The 18,082-nt window shown below is 37.8% G+C and overlaps 1 protein-coding gene across 1 annotated transcript in view; it reads right to left on the bottom strand.

Moving 5' to 3' along the window:
* Positions 1-163: 163 nt before the first annotated feature.
* GAB1 (GRB2-associated binding protein 1) overlaps positions 164-18,082 on the bottom strand; it is a gene marked incomplete at both ends in the record, with an annotated part of 36,901 nt that continues 18,982 nt past the window's right edge. The window contains 6 exons of the mRNA XM_010019220.1: positions 164-287; positions 644-737; positions 2,929-3,018; positions 15,250-15,553; positions 15,760-15,845; positions 18,020-18,082. The exon at positions 18,020-18,082 is cut by the window's right edge and continues 560 nt beyond it. Coding sequence (XP_010017522.1) covers positions 164-287; positions 644-737; positions 2,929-3,018; positions 15,250-15,553; positions 15,760-15,845; positions 18,020-18,082 — 761 coding nt within the window. The remainder of the gene's footprint in view (positions 288-643; positions 738-2,928; positions 3,019-15,249; positions 15,554-15,759; positions 15,846-18,019) is intronic.

Here is an 18,082-nt window from a genome sequence, read left to right on the forward strand (position 1 = left end):
TAACCATTCTCTTCTTCAGTGAAATCTTACTAAAACTACAGTTTTATTATTATTTTGATCTAGAAGTATAAAGGGAGTGATGTTGTGGAAGGATCTGTGTTTGCATGATTTAAAGGTAAGAACTGCACAGGAAGAGAGTAGTTAAGATGTAGATGTTACATACTGGGTCTTCAGTGGACTGATTTGGATTCATGGATACATAATTCTCTTCACTGTCGTGCGAGTCACTGCTGGAAGTTGTGCTATGAACTGAATCCGGTCTGGGAGACATGGGAAACCTGGAGGAGCTAATTACCAGGAATTATTTTACAAACAATACATCTTGAATACCTTAAACCTCCTGGTAAACAACAAAAATAAGCACATTAGAGCTGAAATTTTCATTCAAGTTTACTAGAGTGTCACATTCTTTGGTTACACACAGCACCTTATATTTAATATTACAAAATAGAAAAATCATATGGACACACTTTGTTTCAATGCATGTGAGCATATATAGATAACACACATATACATACACACTTCCAAAGGAAACCTCAATTTGTATTACACAGGCCAAAAATATAATAGATGTACACACATTTATTAATATTCTAGTCAACAAAAACAATTACTCTAAATGAGGAAAAGCCAAGAAACTTACTCTCGTGCAAAGCTTCTGGTGATGGGAGATCTAACTGGGGCTTGTAATTCTTCCCATTCAGGCAGAGGTTTTATTTCTAGTGGAGCTGGTTTTGCTACATAAGAAACAGATAATCTTAAACCACAGAACATTCCTGAACAAAACTTACATTCAATAGCTTTTCATATATAATAATTCAATAAATACAAATAAACAAACAAACAAAAAATTACTAATTTTATATAGTAAAAGCTATTTAGCAAAAGGAGACACTGTTCAGGTCTCAGAAAGCCACGATATATTAACTTACATTTTTAATCTTTCCAGGTACTGAAAAGCAATATCAATTAGAGCCTCCCCCCCAATTTAACAATTTTTTGAGACATACTTGTACATAGTAATTCTGTTTTGAAAAGAGACTCTGAAAATGGAAGGATCATGTTCTATCTTTACTCTGCCATGATGACTTGTTGAACTGACATAGGGTTGATGGACTATTTAAGCAGAGCCAACTCTAGGTACTTTTTTTGGCTCACACGTGATTATTATGCAGTCTCTGCTCTCACTGCATACATGTGCCCTTTCTGATGAGGTTTCACTGCTCAGAGTGTGGGCAAAATCTGCAGCTAAGACTAAGTTTGCAAAAGTAAGAGATTAAGCAACACCAAGATTCAAGTCCAAGAGGTGCTTGGCTTGCTTCAGTACTTATCAATAGCTGAGCAGAAGAGCGGATGCCACTCCTATCAGCTCACATTATTCTAGAGAAGGTGCCACTTTGCAATTCCATTTTCAGAACAGAACCACAAAGAGAGTATTAGTGAGAAATGCATTATCCCTCCCCTGCAGCTTGTATGTTTCACCCCTCTTAAATGTTGGGGGGGGGGGGGAAATATAAAATTACTTACGAGGGGAGAAAAATCAAAATAATAGAAAATAATCACACAAACTGCTGTCAAAATTTGAATCTCAACCTCATCCTCCCTAAAACTGTTTTTTAAACAATAACATGCAATGTCGTTATAGTAACATGTCTTCCTCTCCTTGCTCCTCCCATCAGTTTTTATCAGCAGATTTACTAAGATCAAATGTCAGGCATGTAGTAGTTCATGTTGAGTAAGAGCTGTCAGAAGTGACCACATGAGGAACTGAGAGAAATCAGTTGCTTAATCAGTGTGGTTGTCTCACAAGGAAAAAGCGTAACTGTACTCATACTTTCATTATATTCACTCTTCAAGATTGAGTTTATTAAAAAGTCAGTTATCATATACTGAACATAAGGACTCTTCATTCAAATTTTCTGGATAAGTATCAGTCCTTACCCCTAACAGTTTTCTCCTTTTCTCTGTTAAGAAGTCACAATTACACACTCAAAGCACATCAAGCCTACTCCAGTAATTCTGCCACTTTAACTCACTTGCTCATAAAAAGCTGTCACCACAGACTCGGAAGAAGAACTACATATCAGCTATCTCAAGATATAAGGTATCATATGAGATAAGAGTGGCAGAATTTAACTTGGTGTAGGGGAGATGATATTAAAGCATGAGTGACACAAAAATTATCAGCTTAGCTCAAGTACTCTGTAAAGGCCTAAGACTACCTGGCAGGTATAAACAGCAGGCAAGGTACTGCTCCAGAAGAAAGAGAGTCAGGACTTTGTCCAAAGCCCACTGAGAACAGGAGAAATATTTCATCCAGTTGCAATGGGCTTTAGCAACCAAAGGTTATGACCAGTGACACATCTGTGAGATTTTCACCATTGTTTGTAATCTCCTCCACTTCTTGTGACTATATAAGGCACCAACTTAGTCCGATGGGCTTTACTGAAGGTGCTAATTGCAATGCACGTTAAGATGCATAAATAATTCTCTCTACTAGTAAATGCTTAAAGGATCAATATTTTCCTTTATTTCAGTGTTTATCCAACAGCAAGAGACCCAAGTAAACTGTATTTTCAGGTTATTGCCTAATAAAAGTTATTGCAAGCAACTTACAGGTAAGTCTTATATACTTGCTTCTAAATAAAGAGACAAAAGTAAATCCAAAATATGAACAGCTACAACTTAAAACATCAGAACACCCATGTTAATGTCGAGGAAACGTTTCCATGTGCTGTTCAAGCCAGAAAGACTTTAATTCCTTATATAGGAAACCTTTTTGCTTGGTAAGGAAAATGCATCTACGATCTTAGATCATAACAGAAATAAAAAGACTATACAAGAGTTATTCTAGAATAGCAGTTTTCTTAATTTTTGTTTTACTTATTTTTATAAAGCTCCATATACATACAGTGCTAAAGTACATACCCTTTCTTCTTGTAGTAAAGTCACCTATGGTTTGTGAATCAGTTCGCTCTAAACCATGTGGTTTAGGTCTTAAAATTTTAGGACTTTGACCTAATTGGTAAAAAGAAGACTCTCTTAATAATATTCTGTTTTTAATTGGAAAATTGAATTTTGTAAGTAAACAGCACAATCCCCTGCAGAAACAGTTAATGCCACAAGCTTAAGCAAGCTGCTGAAGGAGAGTTTTACAGTCTAAAGCTAGATCTCACACTAAGGGCTTAAGCACCAAACCAGAAACAAAGAAAACACTGCATGCAAGTAATTTGTCGGAGGCAAGCATAAAAGGTGTACAAAAAGGCTAAAAAGTGCTTCTACAAATATTGTAACTGATTATTACTATTACCTAGTTTCAAGTTGCACTACGTAAAAAATTCATATTTGAAGAATATCTATCATGACAGGGGAACAGTCATGTTTCAGATGCAAGTTGAGGTACGCTCAAAGAAATTAAATCCTCTTTAGTCACAGTATTAGTTTGGAAATAGTGATACTCTTGAGACATCGTCTATCCACCATGCATTTCCCATTTGAGAAGCCCCAAGAATCTTTTCCTACACTGAATACATTGTAATTGTTCCCACAGCACTACATCTGTCTGTACCAAAACAAACCCTCTGACCCTGCAGACACAGGGGGACTTCCTTTCCAAGCTCCCCCTATATACTGTCCCCACACCACGGCACAACCCAACCTCCACCACAAACAACCCTGCCATAAAATTATATTCTCTAAACTTCTTTTTAATTGTACATAGCTATATGCAAGTGCTGCAGATGCACTAATCATTCCCCAATGTGTTATGCTATCATGCTATCATGTTTTAGCATGACATTCTCCTATGTTGTGCTATCACACAATGAAACACTTCAGATTAATCTGCTAACAAGGTTAGAGTACAAACCAAGAGAACATTAGAGTCAATAAGATGACTACAAGCAGAAATACAACCCTTCTTCCGACAAGGAAGTTCTTAGCCAACTTGTCCAAACTCTGCAAGTGTTTCAGGTCTGACTGTCTATTTTAAATAAATAAGATCAATAATGCATAATAATCCTCACCTTTCATGAAAGTCCATCTAAGAAAGTGTTAATAATAGAAAAGGCAAGTGCCTTCAAGTGGTACACCAAGAAGCCATGTGAAAGGTAAATCTTTACAATAAACCAAATGAAGAATTTAAGTCTGATTATGTTAGAAAGTTGCCCTACAGCATAAAATGGTAAAGGACTGGTACAGACCCAGATGTGGGCTGGTACTACCAGCACTGAGTGAGAATGCTTTGTAAGAAATAAACTTCGTAGACTTGGCAACAAACACCAGAAGTTTGCAAATCTTCACCCCAAGGGTTTTGCATATGAAGTGCTCTATTAATGTTATTGCTGAAGTATCGGGAATAATCAAGTAACAACAAGATAGATAAACAGAAAGGTTTGGTACGGTATCTAAACTTCTACACAGTGCTCCTAAGAGACCATGCAGGTAAGACAAAATGTCTTAATCTAGTAGTGCTGTGTAGCAACTTCCTTAAGAAGAAAATGATTTTCACACAGATAGTTCTATTCCAGTTTCCAAATCAGATGGCTCAGAATGCTGATGACAAGGACAAGCAGTTGGGCAATGCTGACCAAGGACCCAGACTGAAGCATGCTGTTGACTGGAGCCAAGTCAAAAGCATGATCCAACATGTTGGTATAGTTCATTCTGAGCTGATTCGACATTCTTAAGTAAGTACCTTGCCTACAACACTGTGATAAAAGCTTGCCTATATAAAAAAGCCACGATCTTAAAAAGTGACTGAACAAATATAGAAATTGAAATTCAAACACCTCTTAAAAAAAAACAATTTGATGCTGAATATCAGTACCTGATCATATTTATAAAGCTGTGGAACACAAAATTATTTGATGTGAAAGAAATTTGGCCCAATACAACTCAATTTAAAGTTCCAATCAATGCATTGACCTGTGAGCACAGATCATAAGTACAGTGAGAAATCTAGCAGAGGTAACAGGGTTAATGAAATTACTTAACCAGTGCGTACTTTATAACCTCTCTGCTCTTATAGCCAAACATAAACTGAAGTGCCTGAAACCCACAATAGAGAAGACAAGCACAAGGAACTCAGGACTATGACTCATTATTTCTACTTCTATTAATGATGCTACATGGTCTCGTGCAGCTAACCTTCATGAACTATGATTATCCCCCATTTGTAAAATGTGGACATTATATAACTGCCTGTACCATACTTAATTTAGTACTTACAAACCATTCTGAGACTTTCAGAAGAGCTATTTAAGTAAGTGCAAGTCCCTATAATATTTCTCTTCTGCATCAAACAAGAACATACAAGATGTTCCAGCATAAAATAAACTAAGCTTTCATCTCTTGCTGCGGAAAGACTGTTCAACCTAAATAAATGTGGCAAAACAGCTTGCTGCTACCAACCAACCAGGATAATGTAATTTCTCTAGTTTAATATGTCATAGAGAATTAAAATGTTTGCATAGGGGTATTTTTTTTCTCCTTGCTACAAAACAAAAACCAAAAAGGCCTAATCTCTGTTGAGGACCTTATACTGTGCAACAGAGAAGACCTGACAACAGGCAAAGGAAAAGGGTAGGGGAGAATCACAGTCACAAAACTGAGGTTACTTATTTGTGCCTGCAGTACAGAATTCCCCCACTCCATTTTTACCCACTGGAGAAGATAAAGTAACATGAGCTAGGGCATAGAAAGCTCTTAATAATATCCCTTTCTCCCTTAAAAGACGCATTTTTAATAAATCCATCAGAAATTTTAGAAGTACCATTCTTTATCTAAAAATTGACAGCTCCATCACTATCTCAAGCCAGATCTATGAACAGAAATACACATTTTGTAGAACTTTGTATCTTAAGCACTGAAATTCCTGATGCTGTTCCCAAGTAACCTCACTAATTTTCACCAAGAGCATGTCCTCATACCTCTGAGAAGCAACAAGCTGAATATAAGATGGAGAAAATGCCTCACACCTGAACAGCAGTCTGGCCTCCAACACCTATTCTATTCAGAAATAATCACTAAAAGTGAGTGTCATAGGGCTGTTCTTCAAATCAGCTTCGTGAAGGTGGAAGGACAGTAGGTCTCTATGGAAAGCCTGGCTACATACAGCATTCAAATGCCAGCAATACTGTGGAACGCATTTCATGTGGTTTAGGCTCATAGGCCCAAATCCACCTCATCTAATGTTTAGGCATTTGCCTAAGACAACGCTATTAATTTACCTATTCTGGGAAAGATAAATCTGGGTTTAAAAAAATATAAAATATGTTTGTATTTTGGGTTTTTTTGTTTTAACTGAAAAGGAAACATACTGTGTTGCAACACCACTGGATGCAAACCTACAAGGGAAAAAAAAAAACCCAAATAAGTTATGCCAAGTGAAACCAACCAAACAAGAAGTGAAAATTAGATGTTTTCACCATTCAGTCAAGTTACCACCTGTGAAATGCAAAGTGCTACAGCCAGGAGAAAGAAGCTCAGCTTCTGCACATTCTGTCAGAGGAATACTGTACGAGGGCACTCTGAGCTGAAAAATCACTAATGAAGTCTATTTTTCTAACAAATGGCTGCTTGTAAAAACTGCCAAGCAGAACAAGCGATTATGGATCTAGCATTAGAGTGCACTCAGATGGCATGAATTCTACTCCTGGCATTTTGGTGTGTGTCAATGCTGCCTTTGTCTGAGGAGTCATCAGGAGAAGAGTCCATTTCACATGGTTTGATTTTGTTTCAAATAATGGTTTAAACTGAAAAACCTTTTGGTTTTTCTATCAGCTAATGTATTCTCTCTTTTTGTTTTCCATAAAATACTTGGAATATAATGATGGGGGGAAAGGGAGCTCCACCACAGCAAATTCCTGCATCAGAGTAGGTGGGTCCTAACATTTTTGGGTTTGAGGACGTAAGCCACTTGCTGAAGAGCCTCGTTTGTTTTCGGGCTTTGGCCTTGAAGCACTAGTACTAAGCAAGATTTCTGTTCAGAATGCTTCTTTTCTGACTGGCTGCTTGCTGGCAAGGGATTTTATGTCAGGAAATTGCAAACATCCTCAACAAAAGAGACCAACGCTCTATTTAAATACCAGTTATTTAGGACTTAAAATTTTAAGGTAAATCTACTGACATGAAATTTAAGACATGTGTGATCTGTTAATGCTGTTTTCTGGCCAACAGGACTAATCCTCACAAGACAGGAGATCAGACATAGGAATGCTAGAGCAGTGCTTTACTTGGGATGGGACGGGGAGAGCAAAAAAGCAAAACCAGCCACTCAAGTGTCCTGCACCCACAGAAGTACTTTCAGACAGATGTAACTAACAGCAGTTTCTTGTTTCCTATTTAAAAAATACGCATCTTTTGACACCTTCTCTGTAATTAGAGGAAACTGAAATTAGCACTGAGGTCCAAGAATTCCAGTACTCAGAACAACTGTAGATGTTTTCCTTAAAAAACAAGGTTGAACCTCATGGTCTCATTCCCACAGGGTTCATTATTTGGTTTTCTCTTCTGCAGAATAACCTCCCCCTTTCCTTCTCTTCCTCACCCCAGTGCGATCTGATTCCCGAGTACACGGTCTTCAGCACAAGAGCTCTACAAATATCCTGAATTGCTTTTTCATCTCTGTTTTTATTACAACTATTTCCTGCCAAGGTACTTCTAATTAGAAACATGTATTTACTTATACAACATTCATATCCATTTCCATACTAGTACCCAGCAACAAATAGGAGTATCAATAATGTGCTTGGTTCTGCTCAGTGATACCACGTGGATGGTATCTTAAGGAGAGTAAAACCAAACTGAAATAAACGTATTCTTTTAATATTCTGAAATATAAAAATCAATCATCTAAAGAGAGTCACTCCAGTTTTCTTAGATATCTTTATCTTCTCAAAATGACTTCCTCAGAGCACTGGTACTTTGACTGCTCCAGAAATTAAGAATTAATTGGAAAAAGTATCTGATTATAAAAAAGTCCAACAGCATCTGACAGCCAAGGTTCACTGGTATTCAAAAAATATTTGTCAAATGCCGTAACAACTATTCAGAGAATTCCAAAACTATTAATCATACAAATACTATTTGACTGCTCTAATTTGTAACTCTACATGTCTGTATTTAAAAAGCCCCCAAAGCATGATGAACTAAAAGCATTTAGTAGCATAAACAGTGTTTCAAGACCAAAGCAGTATTCTGAAGTGTTTATTCATTAGAATTTTAAAGCTGCACTAATATTAATGAAGTCCAAGGGATACTACTTCCCCCTCCCCCTCCTTTTTTGTTTTTGTTTTTTGAGGTTTATTATTATTTCAACAAAACACAGAAAATTAATGGATTTTAACTTGTTCACTGGACAAATCAAGCCTAACATTAAGTCTATTTTTTTTTATAGACTAGCCAATGGACTAGCATGACAGTATATATATCAAAACCTGCTTAATGTGCTTAATGCACACAGGGAGGGAAAGAAAAATTGTATGCAGGGAAGAAAAAAACCAGGGCATTATGGTCCGTGTTCTCTTGTTCCTGTTCTCCATAGCATCTTTGGAGTTCAACACTACCATCTCTGCTGCTAGTATCAGAGCAAGTCTGGCTCTGATATCTGGCAAGTTTATCTTCAGAAAACTCGTATGTTTAATTTTAAAACCATTATGTCCAGTAAACCATAGCTTCCTTTGCAGCTGTGATGCAGCCATCCAAAAGAAATCTTTACTTGAAATTGTTGTTTCAAAGCTTTGTAAGACAAATCACAGCTGCAAGTTAAGGACTGGTGTATCACAGCAAGGAGCTATATAAATTTCCTTTAAAGCCATTAAGTAAAAACTAGCCTTGCAGAAGTAATTTGGTATAGCCAAGGAGGAAATGTAATTTTTAGCGAAATGGAAGTCTTTGGAGCTTGGGGGGTGAGAGAAGAAGAAAAAAGAATAATTTAGTATTCAACCTGCTTTCAGAACTCTGAGGAAGCAACAAAACATCCCCCAAAAAACTTACTTTTTTAAATTCCTAAGCAAAACGAACAGGAGGTGTAACTTCCAAAAGTAAACGGAAGGATTAAATGCATGGATTTCTTAACAGCAAAATGAACAGTACTTCTGCTCAGAAAAGTCATCATGAAAATTACAGTTTCTTTTTGAACAGATCTTTAGTTCAGTTCTTGCTGCCGATTAAAATCACCACTCAGTTTTTCAATGCCTACTTGTCCCAAAGCCTGAGCAAATGAGTGATCCTTTATTTAAGGATATGCAAGACAACCATGATAGTGTAGAACACTGCAGTGCTGCCAACTTCTAATTGTTATTATTTCTAAAGAAAAGCCAGCTCCTGTTGTCACAAGTGCCTTAACTGTCTCTCTTACGTTTTATTTCAGGATGGTGTGGTGCTCCTGCTGTATCAGGATGTGCAGTATCTATTCACGCTGTCCAACTACAGACATTCAAACATGTAAATATTTAAGAAGGAGACTGTCCACTAGGCTATTTATAACTAACGTCATGATTAGTGAGAGTTCTTTCTTTCCTTAATAACTACCTACTTTGCTTGGGATTTCTTACAGCATCATACTATACTGCAACAACAGGCGATTATGCTGGTCATCCAAAAGCATCTCAGTCCTTTGGGGGCCAGGATGTGGCCATGTGAAAGCTCTGTACACAATCACCTCTTCAAAGTGAGCCTATGATCCAAATAAAGAAAATTGGAATTTTCCATTAAGTTAATCTCTTCAGGAGATGCTCATGAGTAGCCATGGCAAAGATACAGCCACATTTTATAAGCAATCCATGTATCTGTGGTTTAATGACACAAATTATGTCTTATAACATCTTAAATGAGAAAAATCTATAGGAAAAACAACCTGATTTTTTTTTTAAACTTTTAAAACAGTCACGAGTCCCAGCTCCATGAGAAGTTTCTTCCTCTCCCTTGATTTATTTTGTTGGTTTGTTTTCTATTTTTCAAGGTTCAACAGGGTATTTTGTTGGCATGAAAAGAAATGTCTGCATCATTCACTGTCTCTAAATCCTAGCTTACCACTTGCTGGGCTGAAAATTACTGGGGCCAAGCAGCAGCCTCTTGTAAAAGCAATTGTATGGACTCAAGTTGCAGGAAGCATCTCAAACTAAATGCTAATATATTTTTATTGAAAGATAAGCCTTTTGGAAAAACATAAAGGCAAAATAACCTGTTGTCCTGGGTTCAGTTACAGCAGTCATTTTTTCTCCTTCTTAGTAGCTGGTGCAGTGCTGTGTTTTTGACTTTCAGCCTGAGAACAACACTGACAACCCAGGACACCTGTGCAACCCAATGCAAAACAAGGACTGAAAATCTTGCTTAGGATACTTTTGAATGCAATTAAACTCTAATAAAATTCAGGCAAATACAATCACTAATCAAGACAAATGGAGCAAAGTCCAGTACCTTGTTGTAAACTGGGAATTCCAAGTTCTTTACCGCCTCTGTTGGTGATCCACCTGGTGATCCTGAGTTCTATCACAGCTTCCTGTGACCCTGAACTAGGATCTGTGCTAAACTAAAAACACTTTACAAGAGAGTTCAAGTACTATGGGTGAAAAACATTACAAGAATGGCAGTGTTACACTGTATCCAAAGGAATGAGATTTAACTTTTGATTTTCATTCCATCATGGTCCTGAATTGTTAACTCAGCCATATGCCCATGGTTCATATATTTATTCTGAAAACTTTAAAGAACGACTTTGGTACATATACATGCTTGCTGTTCCTCAGAAAAGAGAAGTTACCAGGTTACAGTAAGCAAAGCATCAAACCAAGATTTGAAGAACTAAATTCCTCCATCACCGATTTCATCATTGACTTAACTGTTTGATTCAGATATTGAAAAATACATTTTCTCAGTTGAGATGGTAAGCACATATTTCTTAAGAGCTTTGAACTTTGCAGATGAGTTGTACACACACACTAACACCCCCCAATCTCTGAAATGCTGCATCACTCAAATGCATCCTCCTGACCTAGAAAAACCAGCTCATAGCCTACCCTTTTATTTTTGACCATGGGCTTTCCTTGATCCCTGACTTACATCACATTTGCACTGAAGATTAAAGCTGTCCAGACTCACAGACCTCTGTCAGGCCCTAAAGCCTACTCGTGGACTGCCAGCACAGCCACCAGGGACTCGCCTTCCTACACAGAGTGGTACCCTGTGGTGCGATGAAACATTTGCTACAGTCCCACAAGCTGTCAGCAGGATGGAGGTCACAGGATCCACTGCCTCATATCACAACTCTGAAGAGCCCCAGGGGAAGTATGAGGTGGAGCAGAAGAGAACTGGGCTCTTCTTTGCTGCCTTCTCTGTCTAGGGAGTCTTCACTTCCCTAGACACTGGGTACACTGGGGCACCTTTAATACTACTACTCGTTCCTGGATAAATGGGCTTTTAAGGAAGCAACATGTGACTGTCAAATGTCACAAGACTGCTCTGTGGCAGAACCAGCCACAGTCTTTGAACAATTCAGAGAATAAGACCCAACTGCATGGATGGATGCAATATTTCTTCCACTTGGAGCCTTTTGCTAGCAACAATGCTTCCAATTTAGCATTACGACTACATGCAACCATGGCAAGCTAAAGCAGCCAAAAAGCAGAAATACAAAATCAATATAGACAATGATTCTTTATCATAAAAGAAATAGCACCTTGAACAAAACAAACGAAGAGATTTTGTCATTCAACTACAGGTGAATGCAGAAAAGCACCTGCAATATATCACTTACCTTTTGGTATGCTTCTCTAAAGAAATAGTAAAACATTTTAATTCAAGTTACAAGGGCAGTAAGCCAACACTATGTTTTGAAATTACTTTCGAGACTTCCAGAAAGTACTGGAAGCATTTACAGAAGCAGCTGTGAGCTAGAAAAACAAAACTACATAAAAATGTACTGTAATTTCAAGGTTATATATATTTCCTTTCTTTAATTTGTTATTATTTTTACCTGTTTTCTGAAGCAAAGCCCTTCTAGAAACGATAGCGAATAAACACTGGGTATCTCATAGCTCACCACGGCTCCTGGCCCGGGCTACTCCCGCAGGTGGTTAGACTGAAAAGCCTCAGGCTCCCACAGCAGGGCTGCACAAGTACCGTCCTCCAAAGACTGTGCATGTACTTTAGTGAATTTTAAACCTATTACCTACATTTAGCTTACCCATATTATTGATTTCATAACTTGCCTCTATATAACCATACCAATTCTTAAAATTTTGGAGAATTTTAACAGTTTCATAACTTCTCCAGAACATCAGATGCTTATACCAGAGCTGTGAAGACATACACATTACAGTCACTACCGCTGATGGACAGATTGCCAAGCTCCTTGCTGCCTGACACATTATTCTTCAAAGTCAGCAGAACCAGAAGTAACTGAGTATCTGTTTCACCAGAAACAGCAGAGGGGAGAGCAGGCTGCATGCAACAGAACAGCCACTGCCATCACCCAGTCCTCTATTTTCTACCCTGCCCAAACTATACTGTCGGTAAGCAGTAAGCCCTTAAACCAAAGAAAAGTAGAGGAGATGCTGAGCATATAGATTTGACAACAAAAAGCAGTAAATTATTTCTTTATGTGTTAGTTTCAGTGCATTATTTCTTAGTCAAATGCATTTCTAACACTGAACGTAACAAACTTCCCTGGCCCTCACAAAAACATTACTGAGCTAAGGCTAATGCTCATGTGAAAGATGATAATGATGTTTCTTAGTAGCAATGATAGATAGCAATAAGGAATTGTGACTCGGAGGCAGTGCAAACAGTGGTTTTGCAGCAATCTAATGAATAAGAAAGATATAGCTGCTTCTTCAGGCAGAATGTGAGACGGGCCCTCAATCTACCCGAAGGCCTTATCACCAACACACCTGATCTCTGTGGTAACACCATCTTTTAGAGAAGCCACAGTGGTCTGAAACAGGAATTCTTGAACTAATGGCATATTAAAACCCTCCCAACATTTAAAGGAGCAAGACTCAGAAGGTAACTATTTTAGGTACCCTTTCCTCCCTTTCTATTTCTACCCAAGTTTTAATTAATCTACTAGCCAACTTTGTTTTTTTCTATGCACTAATTCGTAGCAGAAGACCACTGTAGTACATTTATATAAGCAGAAACAATCTGACAGTAGCAGTTGCTACAGGAATTTGAAAGCTGAAAAAGTCACATGGTAGAATATAAAGCACACACTTGTTTGAGTTAGGTAAGGTGCTTTTAGAATGCAAAATGTGAATTTGTTTCAAGAAGAGAGATGCAAGAGCAGCAATGCTGCCCCAGCAGACATCTGTGTGACTGCTCTGCACCGCCATCAGCAAAAGTGAGCAGCTTTTCAACATGTAAGTTTACTACTTTGAGGGCCAAACATTTTATCGGTAAAGTACACAAACTGGCCGGTTAGGGAAAATATTTTAAAGCAGTTCAGCGTTTATTTTAAGAATACTTTCCAGTATCAGCTTTCATTAATCTGTTACTGTCCATTATTAAGAACTAAACAAAACTACTGTCTGGTAACATGGAAACAATTAGACACAAGCAGAGAGCCAAGGTCTTGAAAAAGGCCATGCCTTGTTTTCTGAAGATAGACAGCCAGAATGAGATGTCATACTTCCCATTTCACACTGAGCTCATCTATATCACAGTGATACTATCTACTGCATTTAATTAAATGCTATTTTCACTTAGTGGTAAGAAAACTAATTTAAAGGTTTAATTAGTGGATATTTTAGATCATTTGAATATATGCCATCTAGTCTTCCCCAAAATGAAGTCAGCAATTCTCAATGTAAATACTAATTTTTCAAGCACATTATTTTGGATTACTTGAATATAGAACAGTGCAGACATTTGACCTCATGTTCTTCAGTTCTCACTTCTACAAGAAAGTTAGTTATCTTGTCTGAAAAACTGTGTGGTAGAGAAAAAAGTCAAGCATTTGCCTGTATTTCTGATAGGCTGGTTGATAAAACATTTTAGATAAACTGGAAAGTCTAAGCTATTTATTAGTGATTCTCTAGATAAATATCTTTTATAGACACATCACAACAGTATCTTCTTTGTTTCTTAAGAACAGCTGTCACCCAAATAATCCTTATTTTACGTAAAAGTGATCCCAGTACACACCCGATTTAAGAGATTATTTTTTTAGGATAGCTTTGAGGGTGTTTGGTGTTTGTTCTGTTTTGTTTTTTCGATTTTGTGATTGAAGTTGTTGCAGTTTCCTCAGACTCATAACTGTCATCTTACACATATTCAGCAGTTCAAAATATTTCCACATAAAGTTAGTTTTCCTTTTGCCTTATGACTTTGTTTAATCTACCACACTCTATGAAGGCAAGGAAATTATCACCTACTACAGTTTATACAAATTGCAATATAAGCATGGAACCCGCTCCTGTGATAAAGTAAACATATCTTAAGAGCTGGCTTGAATTAGCAGTTCCCTCCTCCCATTCGGACCCCAAAGAAAAGATATACATGGTAACATCACAGCCTGCATATTAAACACCTTCCCATGACTGCCTCGTGTGGCCCCTAACACTTAAGCAAAGCAGCTCCAGCAAGTGATTTTCCTTGCTTTTACAGACAGAAACAAGAACTTATTACCCACTTAGTAGTAAACACTATTTCTTCAGTATAATTCTTCTTTCATTGAACACATTTGTAAGAATTATTCTAGACCACTGCATACTTTTGAGTAGAACTAAAAAGCAGCACAACATGCAACTCATTCTTGTTGTAACGATTAATTTCTTCTAACCATGTCTACATCAAAAGCAAATACCTAAGGGAGTTAACAAAATTATGTTTAACTTTTACTTCATAAAATGAAAACGTGTACTGATCCTGTCCCAAGCACTGTTATGGCTACCAATTTGTATTCTATCCAGTGCCTTGTGTGCTCTCTCCACCACAAATCAGCCTAACTATCTTCTACATACAAAGACTAAAACTCACACTTCTGAGTGTTAGTAATTCTGTGTCATTTTTGCATTAGTAACTACAGTAATAAACTTTAAACCTATGCTTGGATGTGGCCTTGCTATTGTGATACTTTAATATGGTTAAAAGTAATCCTGGGATTCCTTGTGTCATGGTTATCTTATAGAATAAAAATTATTTTGTTAGAATTTCTAGAAGTAGATTATTTCCACTAACCAGAAGTTGGGACAGCTATGTTATTTTCTTAGATGATAAAAGTCAACTTCTATTGGACATTTTCCTCACCTTTTCTGTCTGGTTTGAGGTTCCGATCCACTGGCGGTGGCTCACATTCCGCAACAGGTACTGATCGTCTGGGAGGTGTCTTTGGACTGGACCTGAAACCCATGTGAGCAGGAGGAGGGACCTGCTTTCCAAATAACGGAAAATCAAACGTGCCTGGTGTCATTGGTACATAGTTTGTTTCCTGGATGGGTTCAGTGAAGCTGCTGGAATGCTGTCGTGGAGGAGAGTTGGGATTCATTGGGACATAATTTTCATCTAGTTCTTCACTTGAAACACTTCCCACTGTCAACATGCTTCTGTTTTTCTAGAATTAACATACATTTCCTTTAACAAAATAAGTTATGCAATCAGCTATGAATCATATGAGGTTTTTAACCTAATCTACTCAGGTTAATATATTCTACTGAAACCAGAAAATCACAAACACTGTACAGCTTGCTTTTTTGCATGGGAACAAAGAGCATTCAAGCACTGTCGCTGTGGCCTCTCATAAGATCAAGTCATACTTACGAAGTGGTTATGGAAGCCCTCCAATGAATTAGATCTGTCATTCGGAAACGTTCGTGGAATATCATAACAGTCTTGAGAACTAATTTCTAAAGAAACAAGAACAGAAAGTGGCTATTTATCAACCCTGTTCCTGTCACTTGGCAGCAGGCATCCCGAGTCTGCTGTTATTTACTGTCTGCTTCTGAAGGCATACAAATACACCTCCTGAAGTATATAGATTTTATCTATATACTTAAGAGGACTGTGTTCACAAACAAACCTAGCACTCATCAGTTACAACCTGAAGCCCTTACAGTGGCTTTTTTCCACGGCAAGAAAGAAAGAAAAAAAAAAAGTCATTTTTCCTTTTAAAACAGCATCTAAGTCTTCATTTCAAAGAGGCAGGTGTAAGAATTTAGCGTAAAAGTGGGTTTTGAGATTCTGGGCCCTACCAAAAACCTATTCTAAAATAAACAGCAGATGTAGTTCAGGTCTGAAGAAAGGTTTTCTGATTGAACAGTGTTCCCTTTGAAAGTGTTGATTCAGTAGCATTCAATCTGTTGCAGGAACAGGTGAATCCCTGCTCTCAGCTCTCCAGTGCTGTCTCCAGGGGCTTTCAGTCTGAACAAACTGCTACAGAAACATGTATCTCTCCATTTTCAGGCTCCCGAGTCTTGGCAGTGCACATTAAGAAAGTCCTCAGCTTTGTGGCTGTTTCTCTGGTGGATGTTTGTGAGACATCCTGCTCCCAGGTCCTGTTCACCCATGCAGGAGACAGGCTGCCTTTCCCTGCAACAGGCATGCCCTTCCTCCTGATGCCAAGACAAACTGTGGGCAAACTCTGGGTTTTAACGCTGCCTTGCCCCAAAAGAAAAGATATGATGGGTTTGTTTTTTTTTGAGATTTCCACCTCACAGGAAAAAAAACAACCAAACACTTCTACTATTAAGTGCCAAATTAAAACAGTATTTTCAGAAAGGCTACTCTTCCTGCAGCTGACAGCCAGAATGTAGGAGTAGTCACTTACAAACTTAGCAAAGTGAGAGAAGATAAGCAAAGCAAATAAGGATCTTTCAGAGTGTTATTTTGTCATTTTAAAACACTAACAACCACCAATGTTACTACGCTTAGCCTACAAAATGACTGACAAACAGGATATTACTGAGTGCCTGTATGATCACATCCATTATGTGTATTGTCTTCTCTAAAAGCCCTGTCCCCATCCCCTTCCACATTTCATCCTCCCATCCTGTACCTGGAAAAACTCAAACAATTCTCCTTTTAAATCCCCTTTAACATTTAGCATCCACTCTAACCAGTTTAAAATTTCACTCGAGATATAACACTGTAATGCCCACCTGCCTCAGGAACCTGAAAAAAAATTAAACTCTTAGCCCAAAAGTGGTTAACACTGCTAGAACAACTACTCTATGTAACAATAAATATCAGCTTCCCAACCTCTACGCTGCATTTCTTGAGTTTACATCCGAGACAGAAAGAACAGGAATGAAAAGCAACAGGCAGGAAAAAAACCCACAAGAAATGCCAAATTCTCTAAAAGTAGCTCCACCAGATATGCTAGGGCCTGCAATATACCCATCTGCTAAAGGAAAAACAAGTTAAAAAAATGCATTAGCATATCTGGAATACCAACATTTAGGTGACTATAAGGAACAACTTTATTTTTACTTAAAAACTGCCATATGCACATCTATCACAAAAGAGGGAAATAAAGGTTGGTGGCAATGATCACCAGACCAGGGTTGATCTCAAAGCTCTGGGTATACACCAAGTGCCATTAACCTTCATGAAACGTTTTCAGCTTCTGCACATTTGGACCACTACCTGCCAACTTTAATTTGGTTGTTCTGAAAGGCTGGTAACAGAAATACCGAACTCAGCTGTATGAGCTTATTAGCAAAAAGAAAAAAAAGATGACGAGTTCTTCATTGCTATTTTCTAAGGACTAGTAACACCATCAGTATGACTAGGTCTTCAAACATTTGTAGCTAAGACCAAATGCCACCATACAATACACATCCCTTATTGACGTTCTATGCTTTGCTGTTTTGATGGTTTCTTTTAGTAGTCTTTTCTTCTTTCTCACATATTTAAAGCACTGCAACCACAGGCTGCTTTGCAAAGAGCTACACACTTGTTTTTAATGGCTAGAAATGCTTCTCATACCATTCAGTCCATTCATATCACGTAATTCATCATAAGGTTCCATCATTTAACACATACAATTCTGGAAGAGCAGGATAAAATATGGAATACTGACCTTTACGAAAGATATTCAAATCTACAGTTGAAATGGTATTACTGCGTGAGGGCGGCATTCCTG

Source organism: Nestor notabilis, unplaced genomic scaffold, assembly GCF_000696875.1.
Source record: "Nestor notabilis isolate BGI_N333 unplaced genomic scaffold, ASM69687v1 scaffold26067, whole genome shotgun sequence".
Taxonomy (NCBI): Eukaryota; Metazoa; Chordata; class Aves; order Psittaciformes; family Psittacidae; genus Nestor; species Nestor notabilis.